This window comes from Callorhinus ursinus, unplaced genomic scaffold, assembly GCF_003265705.2.
Source record: "Callorhinus ursinus isolate GAN/ISIS: 27379988/994484 unplaced genomic scaffold, GSC_fseal_2.0 scaffold14, whole genome shotgun sequence".
NCBI lineage: Eukaryota > Metazoa > Chordata > Mammalia > Carnivora > Otariidae > Callorhinus > Callorhinus ursinus.
The window spans coordinates 6,053,666-6,079,150 of NW_027397076.1; the positions used below are offsets into that span (position 1 = coordinate 6,053,666).

The window sequence follows — 25,485 nt, forward strand, 5'->3', positions numbered from 1 at the left end:
GCTTGTGCTCTCTCTCTGACAAATAAATACATAAAATCTTAAAAAAAAAACAACTATCAATATGAGTCGGCAGCATCTTTATTTTCTATTGTCAAAGGTACTACAATGAGGGGCGCCTGGGTGGCTCAGTCAGTTAAGCATCTGCCTTTGGCTCAGGTCATGATCCCAGGGTCCTGGGATGGAGCCCCACATCAGGCTCCCTACTCCGCAGGAAACCTGCTTCTCCCTCTCCCACTCCCCCTGCTTGTGTTCTCTCACTGTGTCTCTGTCAAAAAAAAAAAAAAAAAAAAAAAGTACCACAATAAGCAGGCTAAGGTCTCCCGTTAAGACAGGGACCTGGTAAATAGCAACTCAAACAGATTAGCCAAATAAGACTTTTCTACATTACTTAGGTAAAAATTCAGAACAACATCATGAACTGACATTTCGCTGCATGAAAAGTGTAAAAGTCCCTGATTTTCGAAGGCATTTTAAATAAGCAAAGAAAAAAAGGAGGATGGAGCAGGCTAAATAAATAAACATGACTCTGTAAAGCTTATTTCTTTTTTTTAAGAACACAGTTTTTTTAACGACATATATATTTTTAGTTTTTTAAGTAATCTCTCCATCCAACCTGGGGCTCAAACTCATGACCCCGAGATGCTCTACTGACTGAGCCAGCCGGGCACCCCTCAAGCTTACTTCTTTCATCTACCTATGCACGAAGCCTCCTGTAAGTTTTTAGGATTTAGTTTCCATGTACTTGACACATAACAAGCTTTATAATATGAATATTATAGACTTTTAATTTTAAAAACCATTTCATTCCACTAGCTTTTATACCCATTTCATGTTAGCTTGGAAAACTATATTGGTGATATATTTAATATTACCTTTTATTAAAACAAAAATCTGTGCTAATGGGAGATAATGGTTGGAAACATTGTGAACAGGCACTAAAAAAGTTTTTGTAACAATCCAATTTTAATCTCAAGAGTCAAAAAGAGCCCCCAAACTTACCAGCCCCAACTGTACATTTCCCTCCGGCCCACCATCAGCTGTAGAGGTTGGAAGGCAGTTAGAGTCAGTAGAGCAGGATGCCTGGGATGTGGAAGGGGGTGCAGTGGAGGAAGGTGAAGGAGGAGGCATGGCACTGTGGCTGGCCCTTGGCAGCGTGGCTGGTGCACCTGACGGCTTGGGGACTGAAGGGAGAACACGTGGACACCAGCAACAGTGGGAACCAGACGGCATCACCCTGACCGTCTGTACGAAAGGTCTAATGTGAGAGGCTGGTAAACACAGCCAGTATTCACGAACTTGCATTATGGCAGAGGCTTCTCCTTCAACAGAAGGCACTGTGGGCGGGGGGGAACAATTTGGTAATAATAATAGCCATTCACTTATAAAGGATCAATATAAGCTTCAGATAACAAGCGTTACTCTCTAGTTGCTCTCAAAGAGCACAGGCTGACTTGCTGGCTTAAAAGGATTAACTAATAAATGCAACCAGATGTTCTTCTGGAAAAATAACATGACCATTTTTAATCTCAGCCTCAATTTTATCTGCAAGTACTTGACACAGACAGTGACAGAACACAGTCATTGGCTGCCTAAATGGAAACTACCCATTTCATAACCAATCCCCCAACATATCTACAAAAGAAAGAAAATGCACTGTCATGCTGAAAAGCCACATACTCCCTCCACCAATGTGTAATCTGTTCTGTACTGAAATTCTGGATCACACCGGATGCTTACAGTTCAAACTGGAAGTCAAATTGTATCAACCAGTGTACACATTTTACAAAGAAAGCTGAGTGAGCCTGAACACTTAACTCTATAAAGTAAAATCGGTAAGACACAGGCAACTAAAGCATTCCACTGACCCCAGGAACTAAACATGGTGTTTTAAAATTTTAATCCAACTTAAAACTGAAATTGCTGTCAATAAGGTCCAAGTTAAGTGGTTTCCCACCTGTAATACAAGATAGATAGTAAAAAACAGCTCCCCCAGGCAGGGTCAGGAAGGAGCATACAGATGGGTAAGGCGAGAAGGAGAAAAATGCCCCCTATTCTCCTCCAATTATGAGCACTAGAAATAGTGACCACCAACCATAGTAGCTGATAAAGAACAGGAGTTCTTAAACTTTTTAGCCTCAGGAGCCCTTTAAAACCTTAAATTATTTAGGACCCCAAAGAGCTTTGGTTAATGTGAGGTTTATTTATCAATTTTAGTAAATTAGAAATTAAAACTAAGAAAGAAATTTTAATATTAAAATATTTTGTTATTAAAATATTAAATACCTTAAGTATTACTGTTAAACATAACTTATTAACAATAATCTTTTAATTAGTGGGAAGAGTGGCATTGTATCTTTGTAATTCTCTTTAATGTCTGTCTTAATAGAAGACCGCTGCTATCTTTTCTGCATTTCAGTCTATTACAACCTGTCTGGAAAATTCTATGGTAGACTTGCGAAAAAATTATAATGAAAAAGCATCTTAGTACTATGGAAATAATTCTGACTTCAAGGCCTTCCTCTGGGGGCCTCAGGAGGCCCCCAGAGGAATGCAGACCACACTTTGAGAACCACTGCTGTAGGACTTAAGTGTAATTACACAACACCTCACACCTGCAGGTGTCTGCCAGCCTTACACACTGGATATTCTTCCATTTCTTCCATCTGCCTTTCAGGAACGCCTCTGCCCCACCCCACCCCTAGCGAAACACTGCTCCAGACTCACCTCTGAAAAGGCACAATACCAAAAATAATTCAAGTGTACGAGATTTCTTTAAAATTAGAATAATCTTTATGTTGCCCTCCCCCCTACAGGACTCCTATCTACTGAACACAGACATGCACTAGTTTTTTCCATTATACATTAGCTCAGGTGTTGAACTGACCTGGGCCAAATAAAATACTTGCTCTACCGCTCTCTAAGCTAGGTGACATGAGCTAATCACCTAATCCTTAGGAGTCAGCTTTCTCATTTTGTAAAATGAAGTTAACCTACCGTTTTACTTCACCAACCTGCAGGGTTTGAGTGAAATAATGCCTATCAGCACAGTGGCCAGTAGGAAAAAATCTCTTTAGGTTACTAACTCTCCCCTTCCTAAAGAAGGGAACCTGTGTGGTCAAAAAGCTCCTGCAGAGTTCAACAGATTCCCCTGCACCTCCCTGCACCATACCTCACCTGAAATGCCCTCTTCCCATCAAATCCTGATACAGTACATAAACCATGATGTTAAATTATTTTTATTCAATGTACACAAACACATCCCTTCCAAAGCATTCCTTTAGGGCTGGGGGCCCGGGGGGTTCTTTTATCAACATTCTAAGACTCCAACACAATGCCCATTTCTTCCATTAGGTCTCCCCTAAAGTTCCCGAACATTCTCCTTTTGTTCCTTGCCACTCCATTAACACATTATCATATCCTTACACGAAGCAGGCAGAGGGAGACTTCACCACAGTAGTAAATGGGAAGACAGACTTAAGAAGTTGCACTGGCAGCTGTGATAATGGAGGAATATAGGTGGCCTCCAAAAACTGAACCAGGCAAGAAAACAGATTCTCCCCTCAGAGCCTCAGTAGAACCAGCCCTGCTGACACCTTGATTTTAGCCCAGAGAAACAAATCTGAGACTTTCAACCTCTAGAGCTGTAAGATAGTACATTTCTGTTGTTTTAAGCCACTAAAAGTTTGGCAATTTGTTAGGGCAACAAAAGGACATCAATACACACTCTGAAATATAAATTCCACGAGAGATGGTCAATTTGCTGCCCACCACTTTTTCCCCGGTGCCTAGAGCAGTGTCTGGTACAGCAAGTACTCAAGCAATTGTTGAGTAAATTAAAAAGTGCCAATTCCAATCGCTTGCTAACGGAGACCCCCAAACAAAGGCAAAAGCATGAGGAAATCATATCCTGACTTAAAGTGCATGAACCATGACAGAGATGTCATCACTGAAGGAGATGGTAGCACAGAATTTCTGACCCTGAGAGTGAGGCACTAACATGCGCGCTCACAACGAGCCAGACGCTGTGCTAGATGCTTTATATATGTGATCCCATTTGATCCTCACAACAGTCTTCCCAGCAAATGTCACTGCCATCTCATAAATGAGGTCCTTAGAGACGAAGAAATTTGCCCAATGTGTCAAGAATCGAACCCAGGATTAAATGATTACAAAGCTCTTGCTTTTCTCACAATACCAAACCTAGTAACTCACATTTCAAAGAACAGTTGACCCTTGGAACATCATGGGTTTGAAACGCAGTCCACTTATACAAACTTTTTTTCAATAAATATGCTACTATAAATGTATTTTCTCTTATGATTTTTAAATTTTATTTATTGATTGAGAGAGTGCACTCGTAAGAGAGAACAGGGGACAGGCATAGGGAGAGGGAGAGAATCTCAAGCCAACTCAGCGCTGAGCGCATGCCTGACAAAGGGCTCAATCCCACAACCCTGAGATCATGACCTGAGCCAAAATCAAGAGTCAGACGCTTAACCAACCAAGCCACCCAGGCGCCCCATTCCTTATGATTTTAATATTTTTTCTCTAGCTTCCTTTATGGTAAGAATATAGTATATAATACATATACAAAATAGGTTTCAATTGACTCTTTATGTTCATGGTAAGGCTTCTGGTCAACAGCAGGCTATTACGTTTGGGGAGAGTCAAAAGTTATGCTGAATTTTTGACTGTGCAGCAGGAATGGTGTCCCTAACTCCCTGACTGTTCAAGAGTCAACTGTACTTGTCACATAGATTTTCTAATTTTATCCTTATTGTAAACCTAAGAGATGGGTATTATTCCCACTTAGCAAGTCAAAACCCAAAGGTTGACAGGTTCAATAACTTGCCCAAAGTCTCTAGGATGTTAGTAAGGATTTGATGCCAGGTGCTTTGATCAGAAAAGTGGTTCTGTTACACAATAAAGTTCTAGTTAAAAATTTTTCTGCAATATTCTTCTAAAATTCAATTGATTTTATTGAACCTGTGAAATTTAAGCCACTCTCATTATATTACTAGGAAAACAGTAGATCTGCAGGTTGGCTCATAACCTATCTCTGTAATTATCTATTGGTCAATTCTTTTTTCTTCAAAGTAAGCAGTCACTTTAATTTCAAAGTGATGAGGCAACTGAGGTGTCACAATAACTAGTAAAAATACAGACAAGTGGTCATGATTTATATGTTAAAAGCTATAACTTTAGGGCGCCTGGGTGGTTCAGTCAAATGTCTGCCTTTGGCTCAGGTCATGATCCCAGGGTCCTGGGATTGAGTCACACCATCGGGCTCCCTGCTCAGTGGGAAATCTGCTTCTCCCTCCCCCTCTGCCCCTCCTCCCCACTTGTTCTCTCACAAATAAATCTTTAAAAAAATTTTAAAAAGCTACAACTTTAGGGAAGGCCCCAGAAACTACCATCCCCCTAAACCTGTACATGCTTTATTAATGTTTTTAGTCAAGTCTCCAATACTCTCAGTAAAGAGACAGGCACTTAACAGAGCCATCTGGTGATGACTAAAAAAGGGAGGCAGGATCCTGTTGCTACTAAGAAATTATTTTCCTCTAATGGCAAATCTCTGGAAAACTCAGGAACTTGGCCGGGAAAGACAGGCTAAAGTGAGGATCAGCAAGACCAAATGATACTCCCATGACTGCTAAATAAATCAAAGGGTGGTAGACACCAGGAGGGTTAGCATTCCTTCACATGAAAATGGGGAAGGAATGGCTACTTCAGAAAACTGGACAACTTTCATGAGAAAGTTCTATTTTGGCTAAAAACCTCAACTATTATTACTGAAGAAACTTCCCCACCACATACATTAAGATTACTCCTGTCAATCTTGATGTCATTTATTTAGTCCTTGGACTTCCCTTCCCTGTACCACACTAGACTTAGGAAGGAAGTTTATTGTTACTTCTATGCAAAACAGATACTTATCCATTTGCCAAATCATGCCTAATGCCAAAATCTACTACTACCAAAGATTAAGTTCCTATAGGGATCAAGAAAAGCAGCCTACAGGCACCTGGCTGGCTGCACAGTCAACAGAGCATGCAACTCTTGATCTCTGGGTCCTGAGTTTGAGCCCCACATAGGGCATGGAGCCTATTTAAAAAAGAATAAGAAGAAAGAAAAGCAGTTTATTTAGGCATGCTCTACACCTTCAAAACTGTTTTCTTAAAGACCCAAATTTTTGGCATAACCTCAAAATAAGGTTGTAATTTATAACCTTAAAACATCTACAAGCAACAAAAAGAAAAAAAAAAGCTTTTATGGTTAAGTAAAGAACATTTAGGTTAAGTTAATTATATATCTCAGTATAAAGAGAGATCATTTCCAGGCATTAAAAGCCCGAATAAGAAACACAAAATTGAACTGGGAATATTCAAGGCTGTTACATAATGAAACAACTACTGATTCTCAAGGTCACTCTGTGCACTAGCAGAAATTACAAAAGTGTTTGGATACTAGAGGCTAGAGAAGAAATCAACCAACTAGATAAAGACTATAACTGGTTTTGTGTTTGAAATAATCTGACAAAAGTATCTTCTACCTCCAGGATACTAACAGATAAGGTAATTCAGTTTTTGCCCAGTTTAACATTCAAATGGAAGTTTTCAAAAAAAAAAAAAATCTCATGATTCTCTGGTGCCATAACTTCTCACAATTCCACGTATTTGGCCTCCATATTCCCCTGCCCAGAATCCCTTTCCTATCTTTGACCAAACCCTACTCAACCATTCAGCATGCACTTAATTGATGCCTCCCCTAACAAAAGTAGAACATCTCTACAGTAGATAAGTCTAATCACAGGAGAAATTATCTAGAATATGGATACCCACTCATTAATCTTACTTAGTCCTCCTTGCAATGAAGCCTGACATCTAAGTTTTTTTTACAGTATTAACACTGCTTATTCACTGCCCTACAGATAAAGTCTTTCTTGACCATTTTTTTCCCCCAATCTTCCCCCAACCTTGTCAGGAGCCCCATTTGTCAGGAGTCCCATATAGGTTCCCTGTAACAGAGAAAGCAATGCACTATCACAGAGCATCACAAAACTGATTTTTTGATAAATTATCAAATACCTCTTATGAAATTCAGAGCTGATTTTTATTGATAAAGTCTTAAAGGGCATTCAAAAAAATCTTCCTGCGACATGCCAGTGAATAATTTTTAATTACAGAAGATCGTGACCACCTTATAAACTACCAAAAAAAAAAAATACACTGCACAGTAGAACAATTTCTGGTGTTTTTGAAAATACTTTTTCACTTTATATGAAATGCAATTATGTGCTTCTGCTTGATTTTACTCTCCATTTTGAGATACTTTGGAAAAGCCACAAAATGCATCCTATACTAAGAACAAAAATCCCTAGTATGAGTTTGTGATCATAGCCTCTGAAATTTCAAAAGTTGCCACAATATTTTTCCAGTCCTGTAAACTCAAAGATATAACTCCTTGTTTCCTGCCATGAGAACTGGGATCATTTCCCTCACCCACTTGGTTAATATTAATCGGCTCTAATATCGGCAGCCTGTCTTGGTCAAGCCTTATTCTCGCAAAACCATCCCTTACAATGAAAGAAACATAAAATATATTCTCCACAGTACGAGAGAAAGAGTTTGGATCAATCACAAACTCAAAATAGGACATGGGAGTATCAGGATACTTTCGAAAGTAAGTTTGCAACAATCCCAAGATTCTTTCTACTTCTTTTTCTGTTGCTTCTTGATTATTACTCAGGTCCAACTTCCTCAGTTTTGTAGGCATATCCCCATTTTCTTCTGTTTTGTGAGCTTTTTTGTGGTGTTCAAGTCGGGGCTTTGGGGCAGGTTTGGATTTGAATGAACCAAAAATAAAGTGGAATGTTTCAGCTTGCAATATCCAGGATGTTGCTTCCTTCTGTACTGTCTCCCAGAAGAAAAGAGCTATATTATCATCACAGCCACTCAATTCATCATGTTCATCATCTTCCATCCAGTTTAGACCCACAAATATAAACAAAAAGTCACAAAACGCTACTTGATTAAAAAAGCTCATATCACAGTTTAGTTGCTTTGCTTTTTCTTTACCCAAATCAGAAGCCAAAACAAGAAACTGGGCATCGAGAGCTGCTTCTCTTGTTCGGCTCACTCCATCAAACAGGACATTGGCTTCTTCGAGAGCCTCGGTTAACGAGTCGCTCGCGGTGTTCACAATGTCATCACGGTTCTGCTGGACGTTATAGATGAGCTGCCGGTACTGCTTGCGGATTTTCCGGCATTTCTCCTTGTCATCCGTAAGCCCTAGGAGGTGGGGGTCTAGGTCGGCCTCCCCACAGCTGAGGTCGCCAGAGCAGCCATCTGCCCCCACCACCACTTCCACTTTCATCGGTTCTTCCTCACCATCCGCCTGCTTCACAGAGTACGCACTAGCAGCGATGGTCCCCACTGGCTCCTCTCCTTTCTCTACGCCTCTCCCCAGGGAACCTTTCTCATCAGACATTTCGGCGACCCGCGCACTCGGCCAACACCCAGCTAATGGCCTTCGGAACGTTTCCGACAACAGCGGAAACTGAAGGGGTCTGTTGGAGCTGAGGATGTCCGCCCATGCGCGCTGGCGACGGCCCGGAGGCCCCGCCCCCCGCTCGCTCCGCCTCCCGGCGGCCCCGCCTCGCGGAGCCCAGACCCAGCGCGTTCGCACCCACCTCCCTGCGGCGCACAGAATGCGCGCAATAATGGGCCCCCTCTCCATATTGGAATAATACCTGCTCAAGTGATAGCTATTATTTATTTTATTGCTATTATTTATTTTAGCAATTACTGACAGTGTCATCCAGCTTTCTAAGAAATACCTGGAAAATCTTATGCCAAAATTGGCGGGGGGGGGGGGTTGGGCGCCAAAGGTCCAGCGCTTTAAAACATTTGCCATCACATACTGCTGTTAGGTCAACCTATGTTCTTCATTCTTACTATGATTAAAAGGCAGGGTCTCTGGGGTTCTGTTTTTTTTGAAAACTAAATCTGGCTACGTTGTAAACTGCCCGTAAAGCCAAGCATCGCGAGTTGCAGAACGTCCACCACAAATAGATGGAATTCTCAGGGTTCATTTGCTAGGTGGCTATTTGGAATACATTCTTCATTATACAAATGCGTATCAGGTTAATTACCTTCAAGGACCCTCAAAAGCCAGACCCCTTCCAACCAACGGAAGAGGCAGATGCCAGGCAAGTGTCTGCTCGCTAGTGCAGGGGCAAAGGTGGGGGAATGTCGGGTATTACCCAAGTGACCTTCGGTTCCCCACCACCCAAGGGTGGAAGAATAAAGTGGGTACAGTCTCTGCAAGAGAGTGGTTTATGTGGAAGCTTGCCAAAAGCTAAAGGCCACAAACTCTGAGTGGAAATAAATCTGAACCCTGAAAGGTGATTAAAGACGACTTTAAACCCAATCGATATAAAGATATGAAAGTGAATGCTGTAAATCAATTAACTACATTGGAAAATTCACCCACTAGTTCACTGGAAATTCACGTACAGTTGGGAGAAAGGGCTTAGCTCATCAGTTTCACAAGGAGCAAAGTATATACAACAATAAGGAATACATTTTGTTTTTAAAGAGAACAAAAAAAAGTGCACTCTCAACCCACAAGATCGAAAGCTTTTCACTTCAACACGTGCCCCTTTGGGGGGGGCAGCACACCACAGACGGAACACCACACTGTACCACCTGTCAACTCGGGTTTCAAGTCACCAAGGAAGTAAATTAGCCCTACATTCCTTCCTATTAATCTAGACTAGTTCATTTTTCCTTGTCTTTAGCAGAAAGTTTCTTGCAAATGCATGAAAAGCACAACCTAATATTAAATTTCTCTAAATTATTTATATTACTCTTCATCCACCACAATTTTCTCTTTTTTTTTTTTAAGATTATTTGAGAGAAAGAGAGGAGCAGAGGGCGAGGGACAAGCAGACCTCACGCTGAGCCCCATGCAGGGCTCCATCCCACAACCCTGAGATCACAACCTGAGCCAGAATCAAGAGTTGGAAGCTCAAATGACTGAGCCACCCAGGTGCCCCCCACCATAATTTTCTTAAGTAGAGGTATAATTCAGGGGAAAAAATATGCTTTCTCCAAAAACACTAGGCATTATGGTTATTCATGCATATATATTACCCTGCTATATTAGACTGAACTTCTCTAAAGCAAGAATCTCGTGTTAAATCTTCCAAGCAAAGCTGTTTTCACAAGGATACATTTGAGTATGCACGGTGGAATGTATAAATGAATGTAGATGAGAAACTTTGTTCCAGTACGTACTACAAGTTATTTGACACAAAAGATTAATTTCACAGATTAGTGGGGAAAAAACAGATCCAACAAACTGAAAATAAAAGCTGACTGCTTTTCAGAAAGTCAACCTTAACTCTTCTCTGAAATAAAAAAAAGCAAGAGAAAAACAAAGGTGGGCCCCAGTATCACCAAAGGGCCATATTTTCCTCCCCAAGTCTGGCCAATTACAAACGTTTTAAATCTTAGATGAAAACACCCAGTTAATTCCAAGTTCCAAAACCAAAAATGTTTCCTTTTATAGTTAACCATATTCTTGAGAGCTTCTGATATCCTTTTCAAATTCAATAAAAGCAATTTACAAGAGAACTCCAAAAAATAAGCCAACCTTCCCCACCCTAGGGTGCCTATTTTCTCCTGTCTCAGAGGAGGGAAAACAGGCAGACACCAATTTGCTCTATACAGAGCCTTTCATTCTAAGAATTTCAAAATGGCTTAGAAAAATAAGTAAATTCTCCCAACCTACTTGTAACGTATGACTAATACCATTTACAGGGATTTCTCAGGAGATAACAGCCCACACAACTTGCTCGGAGCAACAGAACACATCAAGGCAAGCATATTATTAAGTACTGATTTCCAGTGCTGAATTCATTCATTCTATGCTAGCTAGATCCCTGTCCCTAAGAACCTTGGTAACATGTAACTTAGATCATCCTCAGAAAGTCATACTTGCATTATATTCTGCCTTTTTAACTCTGCCTTTAGAGCACAAGGTTTAAATGTTGCTACAAACTAAAAATGTTGAGTCTAACGATTTTCCTTAATCACTTAAAAAATGGATTTCTACACTTGTGAATTCTGAGATCACTAAATAGCGATTTTCTACCCTGAAGTGCAATTACTCATAATAATTACATAAATGCAGCTTAAAAAGACAGAACAGCAATAACTAATTCAGTTATGCTGGTAGGGGGAGGAGCAAGATGGAGGAGGAGTAGGAGACCTAAATTTCATCTGGTCACAGGAATTCAGCTGGATAGGGATCAAACCCTTCTGAACACCTACAAACTCAACAGGAGATCAAAGAAAAGAATAGCAGCAACTGTCTGAACAGTTATGCTGGTAAACTTCTCTGGATTGTAACAGCAAAAGTGCACTAGTACTTCAAAGACATCACTGAAGTCTACCATCCTCATTCAGTAAGGCTAGTCCAGGCAACCATGACACACAGCTTGGCCTCCCAAGATAATTCAGCTCTTCTCTTCCCCCTTTTCCTCTTTCAGGAGTTGCTGCCAAGAACTCAGCATGGCCCTACATTTCCTTTCTTCTTTTCTTCAGTTTTTTTTTTTTTTCCAGTCCCTTTGCTCCAAGTTCAGACTCATTCATTCCCAGCTCTTAGGCTCTCTCCCACAACCCCCAGTGCTCAACACAAACATGAGATGGATGTCACAGGTTAAAGGCCTCTCTATGGCCAAATAAAAAAAGAACTCACGGAGGGTCCGTGGGGTTTTTACTGCAGGATTAATCTATAACAAATGGGCACAGAAGAGGCCTCTGAGCCATAGCCAGGGGCCAATCAGGTTTGAATCCCACACTCTAGCAGATATGCTTACCCTGCTATTAGCTACCTCCCTGAACTTTTCTGTTCCTTCTTTCACAGCGGTTTTCTCTCCCCTCATTCTGCCAGGGTACTCTATTTAACACTTAGCTGAGAAGAGTCTTACTGATAAAAGTGCTAGTTTGATTTGTCAGAGTAGCAGGATGTTAGGTCTATTTTCTCTTTCATCTTAATTTCCTTTAAGGTTATGTTTGTGTGTGTATGTTTTTGCTTTGGTTAGTGTTTTTTTGTTTTGTTTTTAAAGATTTTATTTATTTATTTGACAGAGAGAGACACAGCGAGAGAGGGAACACAAGCAGAGGGAGTGGGAGAGGGAGAAGCAGGCTTCCCGCCGAACAGGGAGCCCGATGTGGGGCTCGATCCCAGGACCCTGGTACCATGACCTTGAGCCGAAGGCAGACGCTTAACGACTGAGCCATCCAGGCGCCCTGCTTCGGTTAGTGTTTTAACATTTAAGGTAAAGTTTGCCATGATCAAGGCAGATATGTATTTTTTTAAATAACCATGGACAGGGGAAGGAGGCAAACCTGGGTTCCAATCTTGACCTATTATTAGTTATTAGGGTTCCCTTAGGTACGTTGCTTAACTGCTCAGCCTCCGGTTTCCTCATCTGAAATGTGGAAATACTACTACTTACACACCATAAAGCTACTCTAAGTACTGAATGAGAATTACATGACAGATCTGATAATAATTTCAATTACTGAGTACTTAGTAAGTCTAATTCAACCCAAAGATAGCAAATGTTTATTAATAAACATTAGAAACTAAACAGAAAAAAGTATACAAACCAGTAGCCTCACTCTTGCATGTTGTTTTAGGACAGAAAAATATTTTAAAGGTTAAGGAGCAATACAGAAATATATCCCCTATAACTAATACTGGTGAAAAGAAATTTGCCATATGATGCAATTTAAAAACCTACTAAGGTTTCAACTAATGGAAGTGTATATAGTACTTTGAAGAGGTAAAACTCTGTACTAGATAATCTGAAGCAGGGTCTATGAAGAGTCTGAGGTTCTCATGAGTGGTTCCTAGGATTTCAGCACATTCTTTAAAGAACAACAACAACAACACAGTATCCAGAAGAGGCTTCAAATAACTGTTCTATTCAAATAACATGGCTTTACTGTTAGTGAAGTAAAAGACAAAATGACAGCCAAGTCCCACAAAATAATGTGGACTCAAGCATTCAAATCCCTTGGAGCACATAAAGCCTCCACCCTCTTTGTGATCCATCTTACACTTCACTGACACCAGAAAACCCAGTGCCGGCTGACTTACCAAGCCTCAAGAACTAACATAAACAAGGGTGTGAGTTAAGAATAGAACCTTTCAAGTTACAAGAGCAATTACCAATTCTTTTAAGACACACTTCAGAAGTCAGCAAAGACCAGGAGCATCATTTGATAGACTATGGGGAGGAAGGTACTGGCTATGTGGTTTTTAAGCTGGCAGCCTTGCAGGAACTCACTCTGAAGGCCTGGGCTCAAATCAAAACCAGTGCTGTATTAGTTTCCATTGATTTTCTTCAGAGTCTGAGTTTCCTCCTTTGTAAAATGAGTCTATTGGATGTCTTCTCTGCCACACCGAGTGGTTGTCACTCTTTATAAAAAAATCATATATAAACATTTGTTGACAAATACATCTTTAAATATATACACTGGCCCTGCAGATTTGTGTTACAGAGAGCAAAGACAGTGCCTAGCCAAAGCTGAGAACACAGGTACTCAATAAATAGTAGCTAAATAAATGTAATGTGACTTCCTTCTCAAATGACCTGGACACACTTGCATAAGACAATGCTGCTGTCATACAGCTCTTTAAAATTGGGAACTGTTTATATGCTGCTTAGAATCTCTTCAGAATATCTTAGGGGTTGGTCTCAGATAGAGTAGTCCACCCCTATAAAATCAGACAGCTTGTAGCTAAATACCTCACTCGAAGTGAGTCTCCTCTGGCCCTACCATCATCCATTCATTCAACAAATACTGAATGCGAACTAGGTGTTAAAACACACACACACACATACACACAAGACACAAAAATAAATAATTTTTGTCCTAAAGGAACACACAATTTAGTAGGCACAAAGGAATGCAGTTCCTCTCAGCAAGCATTTAATGAATGAATTCCATTTGCCAGAGCTATGCTAGAAATACCAAGATTTGCATGGGCTCAGGCCTGAATCATGAGCACACAATCACACTGGGGAGATCAGGCATGTATCCCAATAGCTGTAACACAAAGTCAAGTGCCAGCAAGTATGAGTACAACAGCATGAACTTCACAGAGAGGCCTGGATTCCATTCCTGGTTCTGCCATTTAACTAGCTGTGTAATCTAGCCATGTTCCTTACATTCCCAAGGCCTCCATTGTCTCATCTGTAAAACTAGATAATACCCCCTTCTGCACAGGACTACTGTGAGAATTTAATCACCTAGGTATCACAGCATTTAGAATCTAATGTATAGCAGACATTCAATAAATGGTAGTTACTATCATTAATAGGCATGCTCATTTAAATATTTGCTGAACTCTAATTAATATAGACATGCTATCCTAGGCACAAAGAATAAAACTCACTCTGCACTTTTGATAGGAAACCAAAAAATTTTATTTGGCAGGATTCCTCCTTTTCCAGAGATAAGAATTCATAAGAAAGAATGGGCAAATCTGGCCTTGTACTCTAACACAGGTAGGCAGTCGGAAAAGTCAGTTTGAGCAGGAAGATAAATCAGAAACTGGAATAAAGAGCTGAACAAAGGAGGGAAATTTTAGGGACTCTAGCTGCAACGGTAGTCCCACTTCCGGTAGGTAAGGGAGCAGAGCAAGAGATAACCAGAAAAGCAGGTGGGCGCCAGGCCCTGGAGAAAACAGAATACCTAGCTAAGGAATGTGCTGTGTACCCTGCATGCAGAGCTGGGGGCAGGGAAGGAGCAACCAGAAGATGCCTCCAACATCCAGTCCAGATGGACTGGAAGGGGAGGGAGATCAAAAGTGTGAGGCCTGTTAGAGAGACTGCTGAAGCGGTTTAGGCAAGAGGAAATGAGGACCTGGAACAGCCCCAGCAAAAGTTAATAGAGGCAGTGGGCATGTAAGTCAGGCCCTAGCAAGTGAATAGACAGGAGAGGCCAGAAGCGATCTGAAGCCAGGACCAGTAGAACAGTGAAAGAAAGAATAGATGAAGAGCAGAAAGGAGGTTTGTGTTGTCACTTAGTTCAAGTGGGAGGAAGAGCAATGGAGTCTCAACACGGATTCACAACCACCAAAAATTTTACTACATAAATCAGTCCCAGAGAAATTTATTTGCAGTCCTAACAATCCAGGCCTCTTTTAAATCTCATTATTACCCCTTACCTTCTTAGGTCAGCCAGAGGCTGTTCACTTCCCTCATCTTCAAAGCAGTCCTCCCATCCCCCTCAGGCCTCAACCTTCTCTAGGCCGAAGTAGGTACACCCCTAATGTCCCCAGGATTATGTCAGGGGGAAGAATCAAAAGAAATAAAGTTTTCTGCCAATTTTGGTAGAGTATTAAGAAAGGAAGGGGATGGCTGGAGAGTTATTAAATTACCACTCATTTCCCGATGTTTATTCAGTTAAGAATCTGGTTTCTGGCTTGAAAGGGTGAGACCTGCCTTTGTTTTAGTGGCTACCCACACAGCCACGGATCATGGGGCCTGAGCCTCACAGCAACAGGATCACATCTGAGCTCTGCCCACAACTGGCATCCAGGTGAATTATGGAGACAATCAGGCACTGCTTTATGCCTGGCATCTCTCCTACTATTACCTTGAAGAAATTAAGTCCCCTGTTGCTGGCTTTAGTCTTATCTCCCAAGACCATTATCTCAAACTACTAGTCTTAATTATGTCCTGCACTCAGTAATGCCAATAAATACTTTTCCATTCACTTCCCTTATCCTCCAATTCTAATTATTTAGCAACCAATCTTGACCAAACTACCTTATACATTAAAGTAAGTCTCAAATGTGGGCGCCTGGGTGGCTCAGTTGGTTAAGCGACTGCCTTCAGCCCAGGTCATGATCCTGGAGTCCCAGGATCGAGTCCCACATCGGGCTCCCTGCTCAGCGGGGAGTCTGCTTCTCCCTCTGACCTTTCTCTCTCTCTCAGTCTCTCTCTCAAATAAATAAATAAAATTAAAAAAAAAATTAAGTCTCAAATGTGATATTTATCCTAAGAATTACCTGAGGGACTGTGCTTAAAATAAATTAAAAGGCAGATCCTAGCCCCTTCCAGAGGGTTTACTGAAGACCTCAGGTAAAGCCCAGGCATGTACCTTTAACAAGCACTCCAGGGGATTCTGTGCAGGTGGCCCATACACTGCTTTTTTTGAAATACACTTCCTTAAAGCAAGGTAGGCGTTGCTGATGCTCCAGCTACTGTGTTTACTGAGGGGAAAGGGAGACAAAGGAAGAAACAAGAGGAGAAAGGAAAAGCAGGCATTTTGAAGAGCTCCCTCTCCCCTATTTACGTTGCAATTAAAGTATAAAATCTTAATCTTTTTTTTAAGGTGTGGACTTTAGGATTATAACACTAATCCTATAAACACTTAAATCTCCACTAAATAAATGCCTTCCTCCACCCTAACCCAACGTTCCCTAAAGATTTTCAAAACCCATCATTTAGCCCCAAATGTGGGCAACAGTTGGCTGGAAAGTCACAAACATTTCAAATCAGTAGTCTTTACTTCCTTGTGTCTCCTTCCATTTCTTACTACTCATTAGAAAGCAAAAATAAATGATAGAAAATAGAGTGGTAAGCTTACTTAGAAGAGATGTGCTAAATATTTTTTTTATTTTAATTATGACTTGGGGGTATACTTTTCAATCTTGGCACTGCACCTCACTAAATGTCTGAAATTAACTACCATCTATGGACTGAAAACATCAGATCATACCAATAAAGTGGATTCAAAGCGTATAAAACCAGAACGATTTGTAGAATTTATATAAAGGTCAAATGCCCCTAAAACTTGTAAAGTGCCAAGTTATGACACAAGTAGAGAAAACAGAACAGAAAGTAATATTAATAGACCTTTGTCTCATCTTACTTGCAAACTAAAGGTCTGACTAATACAACACACTTTAAATCACGCTAAAAGCCTTTTTATCCTTTATTTCCCACTAAGTTGCTATTTGTTTTTGAAGCCTATCTGCATTTCCTATTTCATTACCCATTCTTCAAAAATGGTAAATAAGATTTTCTTAGAAGAAAAGGTAGCAAATAAAAATGCAAATTAATTTTCTTCCTCATATGCACATATCTAAGGAATTTTTACATTTAACGGAGGCCTCAGGTTTACTTCTAAGAAGGCAATGTTCCAGTATGAGTTCCATTTCTTAAAAATTACATGGATACAAACAGGTAAGGACAAAAAAAGATCATCCGCAAAAATTAAAGCAAATGCATCAAGGTGATGAGATTATGAGGCTTTCTGACCTGGTAGCCAACCACACCCGGTCTGGGCTGGGTATCCTCCTAAACACTCACCCCGCCTCCAAGCATTTTGCCAGTACCATAGCCAGACCCATCCGCCCGACCCCACGGTGCACGGTCCTAAGGGAGGAGTGCCATCACGCTTGCCACCAGCCAAAGAGAAGATTTCTTTCTCTCCTTTCCCTCCACCCAACTGTTAACTCTCGGCCAGAAAAGAGATCCCTGAAGGGAAATGAACTCACTCCTGAAGCTTGCAGGTTGCTCTCCCCAGAGCCTGGGGCTCCTGGGTTTCCCTCCCAGAGAATTAAAGAGAAAGATGATAGGGATGGACGAAGATATGCGTTTCCTGATCCCCTTTCCTCAGTACTTCTCCAAACAACTCACTTTCAGCAGTTTACACTGCTGCTGGGTAATTTTAAGTTATCATCTAGATTGATTAGGAGGGGCAAAGGAAGGCAAAATAGGAGGAAACAAATTTTCTGAACACGTGTTTTAAAAAGATGAAAAGTTACATATTCCCTACCAAGCCTCCCCAGTTCTGAATTTACCCGCCGACTCATCAACTTCCATCGACACGTGAGCTGGCCCCCGTGTGTTTCTTTGTCGTTTTTAAGGACACGCTCCGTGTGGAAGTCCGTTCACATCCACCCCGGCCTTGAAGGGAGGGCCGCGAGCACCGCGGGCTCGACCAGCTCATTCCCAGAGCAGGCGGATAAAGAACGTTAATGCCCCCCTCCTACCTTCAGAGTTGGACCATGGCCGCCTATCTTTCGCCGCTTCACGAACACCACGGGCACGTCGGTTTCCGAGGTCAGCTGCGAGAGCGCTCTCTCCAGGGCCCTGGCGTCCTCTGCGGCACAAAAGCAGAGACGGGCGCGGGTCAGCCCCGCCGGCCCGGCCGCGGCGGGAAGTGCGCGGCAGGGGCGGGGCTTCCGCGTCCCCAACCACGCGGCCGGGGGGACGCCCGCCCGCCGCCGGCCACCGCCCCCCAGCGCTCCCGCCCGGCCCCCTGCACACCTGCGCGCGCTGCCCGCGGCGCCTCCGACCGGCTCCGGACGCCGGAGGGCCGGCGGCGCTCAAGTGCTGGCCGTCTCGCCGGAGCAGGCGCTCCGAATCCTGGTCAATCCCCACTGCACCACGGCCTCGCACAGGAGACAGGCAGCTCCGCTTCTATAAAACGCCTCCCGATGTAATCTGCCTTTGAACTCTGCATCTATACAGAATGCCAAAAGCCCGCTTCCCAGGTTTCTTTGAAATTTGAAACCACCAGGCAAAATCAGGAACACTCTGCCCTCTTAGGGTGCTTTCATTTCAAAACCTGGAAGCCATACAGCAACACCCTTCTTGACAGACCGGGAGCTAATGGCCCAATTTTACAAACGGGTGAACTCAGGTAGGGAGTGAGTCAGTGATGGAATTAAAAATAGACTCCAGTTACTCTAACATCATCAGGCCCATTCATGAGGCAGAAATCACACCGACACTCAGAAGTGCGGATGTCTAACAATAATGGCAGCTAGCATTTCTTCGGTGCTTTGCACGTATCGACACTTCATCTCCACAAATGCTCTTTTGAAGGAGGTCCCAGCGGGTCCATTTCACCCGAGTTCAACTGGCTAGAAAGCCCACAGCAGAGCCATGCCTCGAACCCAGGCGGGGCCCTTTACCCTTCTTCACCGCCACCCAGTACTGCCCGATACAGCGAGACACGCGCTGGGTGCCCTCGCAAGCTGTCCCGGTTCAGAGGCTGGGGCAAGTCACGTGATTCTGAGCCTCAGTTTCCCGAACTGTAAAGAGGGAGATACAGACGATTTGCCAGCTCAGGATTTCCGGGGATTAAATGATGCGAAAATTTATTAAGAGCCCTTTTTAAATCGTTATACTCCCTTAGTACTGTCGAGGATCTGTCAATCTACTCGCCACATTATCATCCACGTTCCGATACTCATGCAGTAGGGAATACAAACACTCATCTTTTCCGCCACCTTTCTGCACACTGTCTCTACAGAGAGCTAGCGGAAGGAAGCCACCAGCCGACCGGGGCCGGCCGGTCTCACCTACCCCAGGCTAAGCTTTCACCGACCCACGCGCAACAATAACGCGGCCAAGAAGCTCACCGGCTTAGAAAAGCTTCACCCCTACTCAGACACACCTCAGAACATCTCCCCTTTCCGCGATCCAAAGCGCACCCGGCAGGCGGCTGCCCCCGGCCCCGGCCTCACAGCCCAGAGGCTCGGAGCTCTGACCGGTTTCCGTGAACCCACCGCTGGCGTGAACCCGCGCGCCGGGGCACCAGGCTCTTCTCGCGGGCGGCCCCCGCCTTCCGCTCCGAGGCGCTGCGGACTGCTGGAGAGCGAGGCGAAAGGGTGGCGGGCTCCCCGCGGCCACCAGAAGCCACGCCCTGCTCGGGCCGGTCGCCAGAGTCAGAATGACAAAGCAGAAATCCACTCCCGTGCAGCCCAGCCGATACGCCGACGGGCTTAGCGCAGTGGGACCTCCTAATTGGGTGACACCACATCCTCTTCCTGCTCATAGCGCCCCCAACCCGAGAAAAGAGCAAAAACAATGTGAGGAATGTTTGGAACCAGAACCCAAGAAGAGTGTTTTAACGAAACAAAACTGGACTATGCCCGAAGGCAGTGACTCCGGAACTTTGCTGCCCATTGTAATCACGAGAGACCCTTTAAAAATACTGACGCCTCGTTCCCACTCCCAGACATTCTGAGGTAATAGGTATTGGGTGCGACCTGGGCAACTGAGGTGGTGGTGGCTGTTTTTGTTTTTTTTTTTTTTTTTAATTCCCTGGGTGATTCTAGTGAAGAGCAAAGTTTGGGACCCATTGCCCTAGGGTAATGGATTAGTCAGTCTGGCAATTCTCTAAAGGAAATTATCAGGCTTTTAAAAGAAACGTCTAACTCATGCCGGGTAATCCTGGAAAGTGACAAATTCTCACCAGCACATAACTTCCCCTTATATCCTTCCTCCTTAACCCACTCAGGTTTTGCTTTGTTGTGTTTGTTTTAGGGAAAACAGTATATTTGACTCCAGCCATGCCAAACCACCTGCAGCTGCTGGAGTGAGCCATGCTCTCTCATACTTCCTGCTCTTACTCATATTCTTACTCAGCACCTTGCATCAGTAGGTAGCTACGAATATTTGCTGAATAAATAAATGAGTGAATGAATGTCTCTCCCACTTCTTTGGATACTGGCCCACTGAAGCAGGCAGGGGTGAAAGGATTGTTGGTTTCTTAAGGCTGAGAGCAGCCATGCCTTCTCTGAAGTGGCAGGCAACCACAGTTTGCTCCTGTGGGTCCGTTCCAAAGCACAAGTTAGAGGCTTGGTATATAGCCTCTCAGCTTCTGAACACGGGTGCACTTGTGCAAACATACACACACACAGCATACGTAAATGGTCACTCTCCGTGCAGGTTGATTGTATGCCTAAGTGCGTGCCTCACCTCTTCTGGGATCCTTTGAACAGAGGTCTAGCACAGGTGTTCAGGAAGCAATGTGATTTAAGGAGCAAAGGATGAATAATGAGAGGGCAAGAAAGCCAGGACTCCAAGCTAGAAAACAACATTTCCTCCTGGCTGCTGGGCCCAGCTCTGTTAACCGTTTTATATGCATTAGCTCATTTAATCTACACAATAATGAACCATGAATCAGGGTCATAAACTCCTCATTCCTAAAATATATAGAAACTACAGCTTCCTTCAAAGGTATGTCTCAAGATAGAGAGGGACTATAAAATCATTTACCTGGAAATAATGCACTAAAAGCAAATGATAAGGATTGATTTCTGTGAGCCTCATACGACAGATCAAGAGTTGCCATAGTTCATATCTTCTAACAGCATATCAAAAAAGGCATTTTAACTTCACAATGTTCTTAAGTGAGCAAATTATAGCACAAATACCTAGAGTAGCTCCATGTAGTTTTTTTAAGTTAAAAAAAAAATCACCATTTTTAAAAACCGTCACATTTCTTTCAAACCTTTCTTGCTGCAGTTAAGGGCCCAGATGCCTTACCCTTGCCACAAAATACAGAGAACTCCTTAGTTATACTTAAGTGTCTGGGTAGTGGAAGAAGGGCTTCATCTCCCACCATTTCTCATCATGCAGCATTTGTTCTAGACGTAACTCTAACATCTCTTGACTGAGCTCATGTTATTCCGGCTGCCTAAAATAAGCTTCCCTCCCTAAGGCCTACTCCTTCAAAGCTCATCTGAAATGTCATGTCCTCTGGGAGGCCTTCCCTGATTCCCACCCGATGTTGATAGCTCCTTCCCTATTCTGGGATTCCAAATACCTAAGAATAATTATAAATCATGCAAATCCAAATGGGCTTTGGGAAGGCAAACCCTTGTTTGATTTATTTAGTCTTCCCAGAACCTGCTATATATAGTAAATTACTCAGGAAAGGCTGGAAAAGACCCTTGTTGTTCCTGAGCTCTCCTGTAAGCACACTATAAGCAGATCTATGCAGGTATTTGAGCAAGGGTCCTATCACATTAAACTACTAGTCCTCCTACAATAAGTTTCTCTCACACACACATACACCACACTGAGCTAGAACAATCTTTCTGACTCTCAAATCTTCTCTGCTCAAAACTTGTAGCTCTCCAGGACCCGTAAAATAAAGTCCAAACTCAATTGTACTGACTTGGCAAGGCCCACTGTTGTTAAACCTAGCTGTCCACATATTCTGTACCCTACTTATACAGCAAAACATTGCTGGAGAAAACACAGAAATTAAAAGTGATTTCACTTCAAAGTCAAGATTGCAACCTTCAATGTGTCCCCAAAGCTGCCCAGCAATCGTTTGCGTCTCTGGCAGATTTGTTTTCCTAGTGTGCAAAGTAAATATTTCATACTTATTCCTCTTTTCTCAAACCTTTAATACACCTACACCTTGCCATTAACTCATGACCTACTTTCTACTTTAAGAAAATAGAATTGATTGCCTGATTGATTGTTCTGTCTAGAACTCCCTCCCATTTTCCTCTCAATCACCAAGCTGCCATATTCTGTACCTTCACCCATTTTAATGAAGGCCGACTTCTCCACTTGTGTACAGATTCTCATTTCTTCCTGCCTTCTCCATCTTCAATAACTTCACTCCTGAAATTAGTCTCCCTCTCTGGTATCATCAGTTTCTTGTTCTCTGCCTGATCATTCCATCATCATATATACTGTAGTTTTCCCATTTAAAAAAAAAAAGCCTCCCATGATCCCATGTGCCCAACCTCCATAGTTACCACCCCATTTCATTGTTCCCCTTCATGGGGGGGGGGGGCTGGTTTTGTTTGTTTGTTTGTTTTTAAAGATTTTTTTATTTATTTGATAGAGACAGTGAGAGAGGGAACACAAGCAGGGGGAGTGGGAGAGGGAGAAGCAGGCTTCCCGCGGAGCAGGGAGCCCGATGCGGGGCTCCATGCCAGGACCCTGGGATCATGACCTGAGCCGATGGCAGACACTTAATGACTGAGCCACCCAAGTGCCCCTGAAAAAAACTGTTTGAAAGAATTCTTTGTACCCTGAAAAAGAAGGAGGGTACAGAAGTCAGGAAAGATCTAAGAATATGGCACTTGAGCAGAGACCAGAGTGAAAGGAGGGAGCAAGACTTAGGGCGGGGGTGGGGGAGAATCTTTCTAAGTAGAGGAAACAGGAAGTACAAAGTCCTAAGCTGGGAGCGTGCTTGACTTGTCCAAAGCTCTGCAAGGGAAGCAGTGTGCCTAAGGCTCAGTGAACAAGGAAGAAAGTGGTAGATAATGAAGCCAGAGGAGTAGCCAGGGGTCAGAACCCAAAGGCCATAGGACTTTGGATTTCATTCTAAATGTAATAAGAAGCCAAAGTGTCACAACAGAGGACAGGGAAATAATCTATTTTGTATCTTAAAAGGATTGCTCTGCTGTCTGGAGAATAGACTAAGGCAGGTAGGGACTTGGAATGGAGGAGCACAGACCAGCTAGGAAGTTGCTGTGGTGGTCCAAGCTAGAGATGATGAAAGCTTGGATTAGGGGGTGAGAAGAGATATTTGAAGGTAAAGCTCATAAATTTTGCAGGTAGGTGAAATGAGGGACATAAAAGAAGGAGAAGACTCAATGATGACTCTATAGAGTTTTAGCCTTGGCAGCTGGGTAAATGGGGTTTGGGACAAATCCACAGTGCGGTTTGAGAGACCTGTTGTTATCCAAAAGGAGATGCTGAGTAGACAGCTGGTATGCAAATCTGGCGTTCAGGGAGGAAGTCAGAGCTAGAAATAAGAATCTGTGAGTCAAATATAAAAGATATTTAATGCCATATATATTAGCCAGGGTTCTCCAGAGAAACAGAACCAATAGGATGCAGAGAGAGAAAGAGAGAGAGAAACAAACTGGCTCTCGGGATTGTGGGGGTTGGCAAGTCCCAAACCTACAGGTCAACAGGCTGGAAATACTAGCAGTCTTAATGATGCAGTCTGAGTCTCAAGGCAGTCTCAATTCCTTCCTCTTCAAGAGACTGCAGTCTTTTCTCTTAAGGCCTTCAACTGGTTGAATGAAGCCCACTGGTGTTAAGGGAGAGTAATTTGCCTCATTCAAAGTTTACTGTTTTCAATGTTAATCACATCAGAGAATACCTTCACAGCAACATCTACGCTGGTGTTTGGCCAAACAACAGGGCACCATAAAATTAACCATCACACCTGAGACTAGATGAAAAGACCCAGGGAGGGGCGCCTGGGTGGCTCAGTTGGTTAAGCAACTGCCTTCAGCTCAGGTCATGATCCTGAAGTCCCAGCATCGAGTCCCACATCGGGCTCCCTGCTCAGTGGGGAGTCTGCTTCTCCCTCTGACCCTCCCCCCTCTCATGTGCTCTGTCTCTCTATTCTCTCTCTCTCAAATAAATAAAATCTTTAAAAAAAAAATGAAGAAATATATTTAAAGAAGTGAAGACAGTCGGGACTGAGCCCTGGCAGAGTGCAGAGGAGGAGAAGGGTCCAGCAAAGGAGCCTGAGAAGAAACTGGAGGGAGATAGGAGGAAAACCAAGAGAATGTGGGGTCTCAGAAGCCAGTGAAGAAGTGTTCCCCCCAAAGGAGGGAGACCAGCTATGTCAAGTACTGCTGAGAAATACTCCAAGATAAAAACTGAGTCATGGATGTCCTTATTGATTTTTATGAAAATGAGGGAGGAAAGAAAGCCTGATTAGAGGAGGTTCAACAAGAAACAGAAAAAGGACATGGAGGTAGTGAGTATAGCCAACTCTTTCAAGGAATTTTGCTATAAAAACAGAAAAGTGGGAAAGTAGCTGAAGAGGGATGTAGGATCAAGGAAGGTGTTTTGTTTAGTTTTGTCTAAGAAGGAAATTATTATAGCACGTACTGATGCTGAAAAGCCAATCTAGAAGAGGGAAAATTCGGCAGTTTTTTAAGAGGAAAGGAGGGCAAGGAGGTCATTACAGAGGCAAAGTTCTTTGAATATGCATCTATGATGCAGCATGGACTTCCGTCAACACAGGCTCTGCCAGTAACTAGACTGTCCAGTTACTCAGCTTCTCAGCTCCCTCATCCCCTTTCTACAAGACCCTCTGTGGTCCTTCTACCTCTCTACCTCACCCAAACCTGCTCTCCATCTCTACACCCCCGCCATTCGCCTTTTTTCAGTCTCTTTAATTACCTAACCACGGGTCTTTGCTAACTCCCAGTCGTTCAGCAGACCTAAGTTCAACCATTCTTCCTTGAGGAAGCCATCACATAGTTCACATCCCCTTATGAAATGCTCCTGTGTTACCATGTATTCTTTCTGCTTGCTACTTATCACAATTGCAGTTATATTTTTATTGATGATTATTTGGTTAATGTCAGCCTCCCCCAAGGACAGCACAGTTCAACAGAATTTTCTATGATGATGGAAATGTTCTCTATCAGCACTGTCCAACCCAACCACTGTCCAGCCAGCACTGTCCCACTAACCACATGTGAGTATGGAGCACTTAAAATATGGCTAGTGCAATTGCACATCTGATACTTTTATTTTATTTAATGTGTCTAAATGTAGTTTGCCCCATGTAGGCAGGGTTCAGGATTATTTATGCTCACCATAGTGTTCACCAAAATGTGGCAGTCCATCAACTTCAAATAAGGAAAGCAAATGAT

The 25,485-nt window shown here is 42.9% G+C and overlaps 2 protein-coding genes across 6 annotated transcripts in view; both read right to left on the bottom strand.

Annotated features, from left to right (window-relative positions):
* TXNRD1 (thioredoxin reductase 1) overlaps positions 1 to 19,804 on the bottom strand; it is a 61,659-nt gene extending 41,855 nt beyond the window's left edge. For 2 of the 5 annotated variants that reach the window (XM_073900363.1, XM_025882339.2), the window contains exons 1-2: positions 19,468 to 19,608; positions 18,091 to 18,200 (exon numbers count right to left, since the gene is read on the bottom strand). Coding sequence is in view for 1 of the 5 variants with exons in the window: in XM_073900362.1 (XP_073756463.1) it covers positions 1,000 to 1,302 (303 nt within the window). In the remaining 4 variants the exon portion in view is untranslated. The other 3 variants (XM_073900362.1, XM_025882340.2, XM_073900364.1) reach the window with 3 other exon arrangements.
* On the bottom strand, positions 3,219 to 8,656 carry EID3 (EP300 interacting inhibitor of differentiation 3). Its single transcript, XM_073900365.1, has one exon. The coding sequence runs from the start codon at positions 8,488 to 8,490 to the stop codon at positions 7,378 to 7,380; it is 1,113 nt and encodes a 370-aa protein (XP_073756466.1). The 5' UTR covers positions 8,491 to 8,656; the 3' UTR covers positions 3,219 to 7,377.
* Positions 19,805 to 25,485: the final 5,681 nt, after the last annotated feature.

Excerpts from the sequence above, each read along its gene's own strand:
- EID3 (XM_073900365.1), bottom strand. The coding sequence starts at position 8,490 with ATGTCTGATGAGAAAGGTTCCCTGGGGAGAGGCGTAGAGAAAGGAGAG.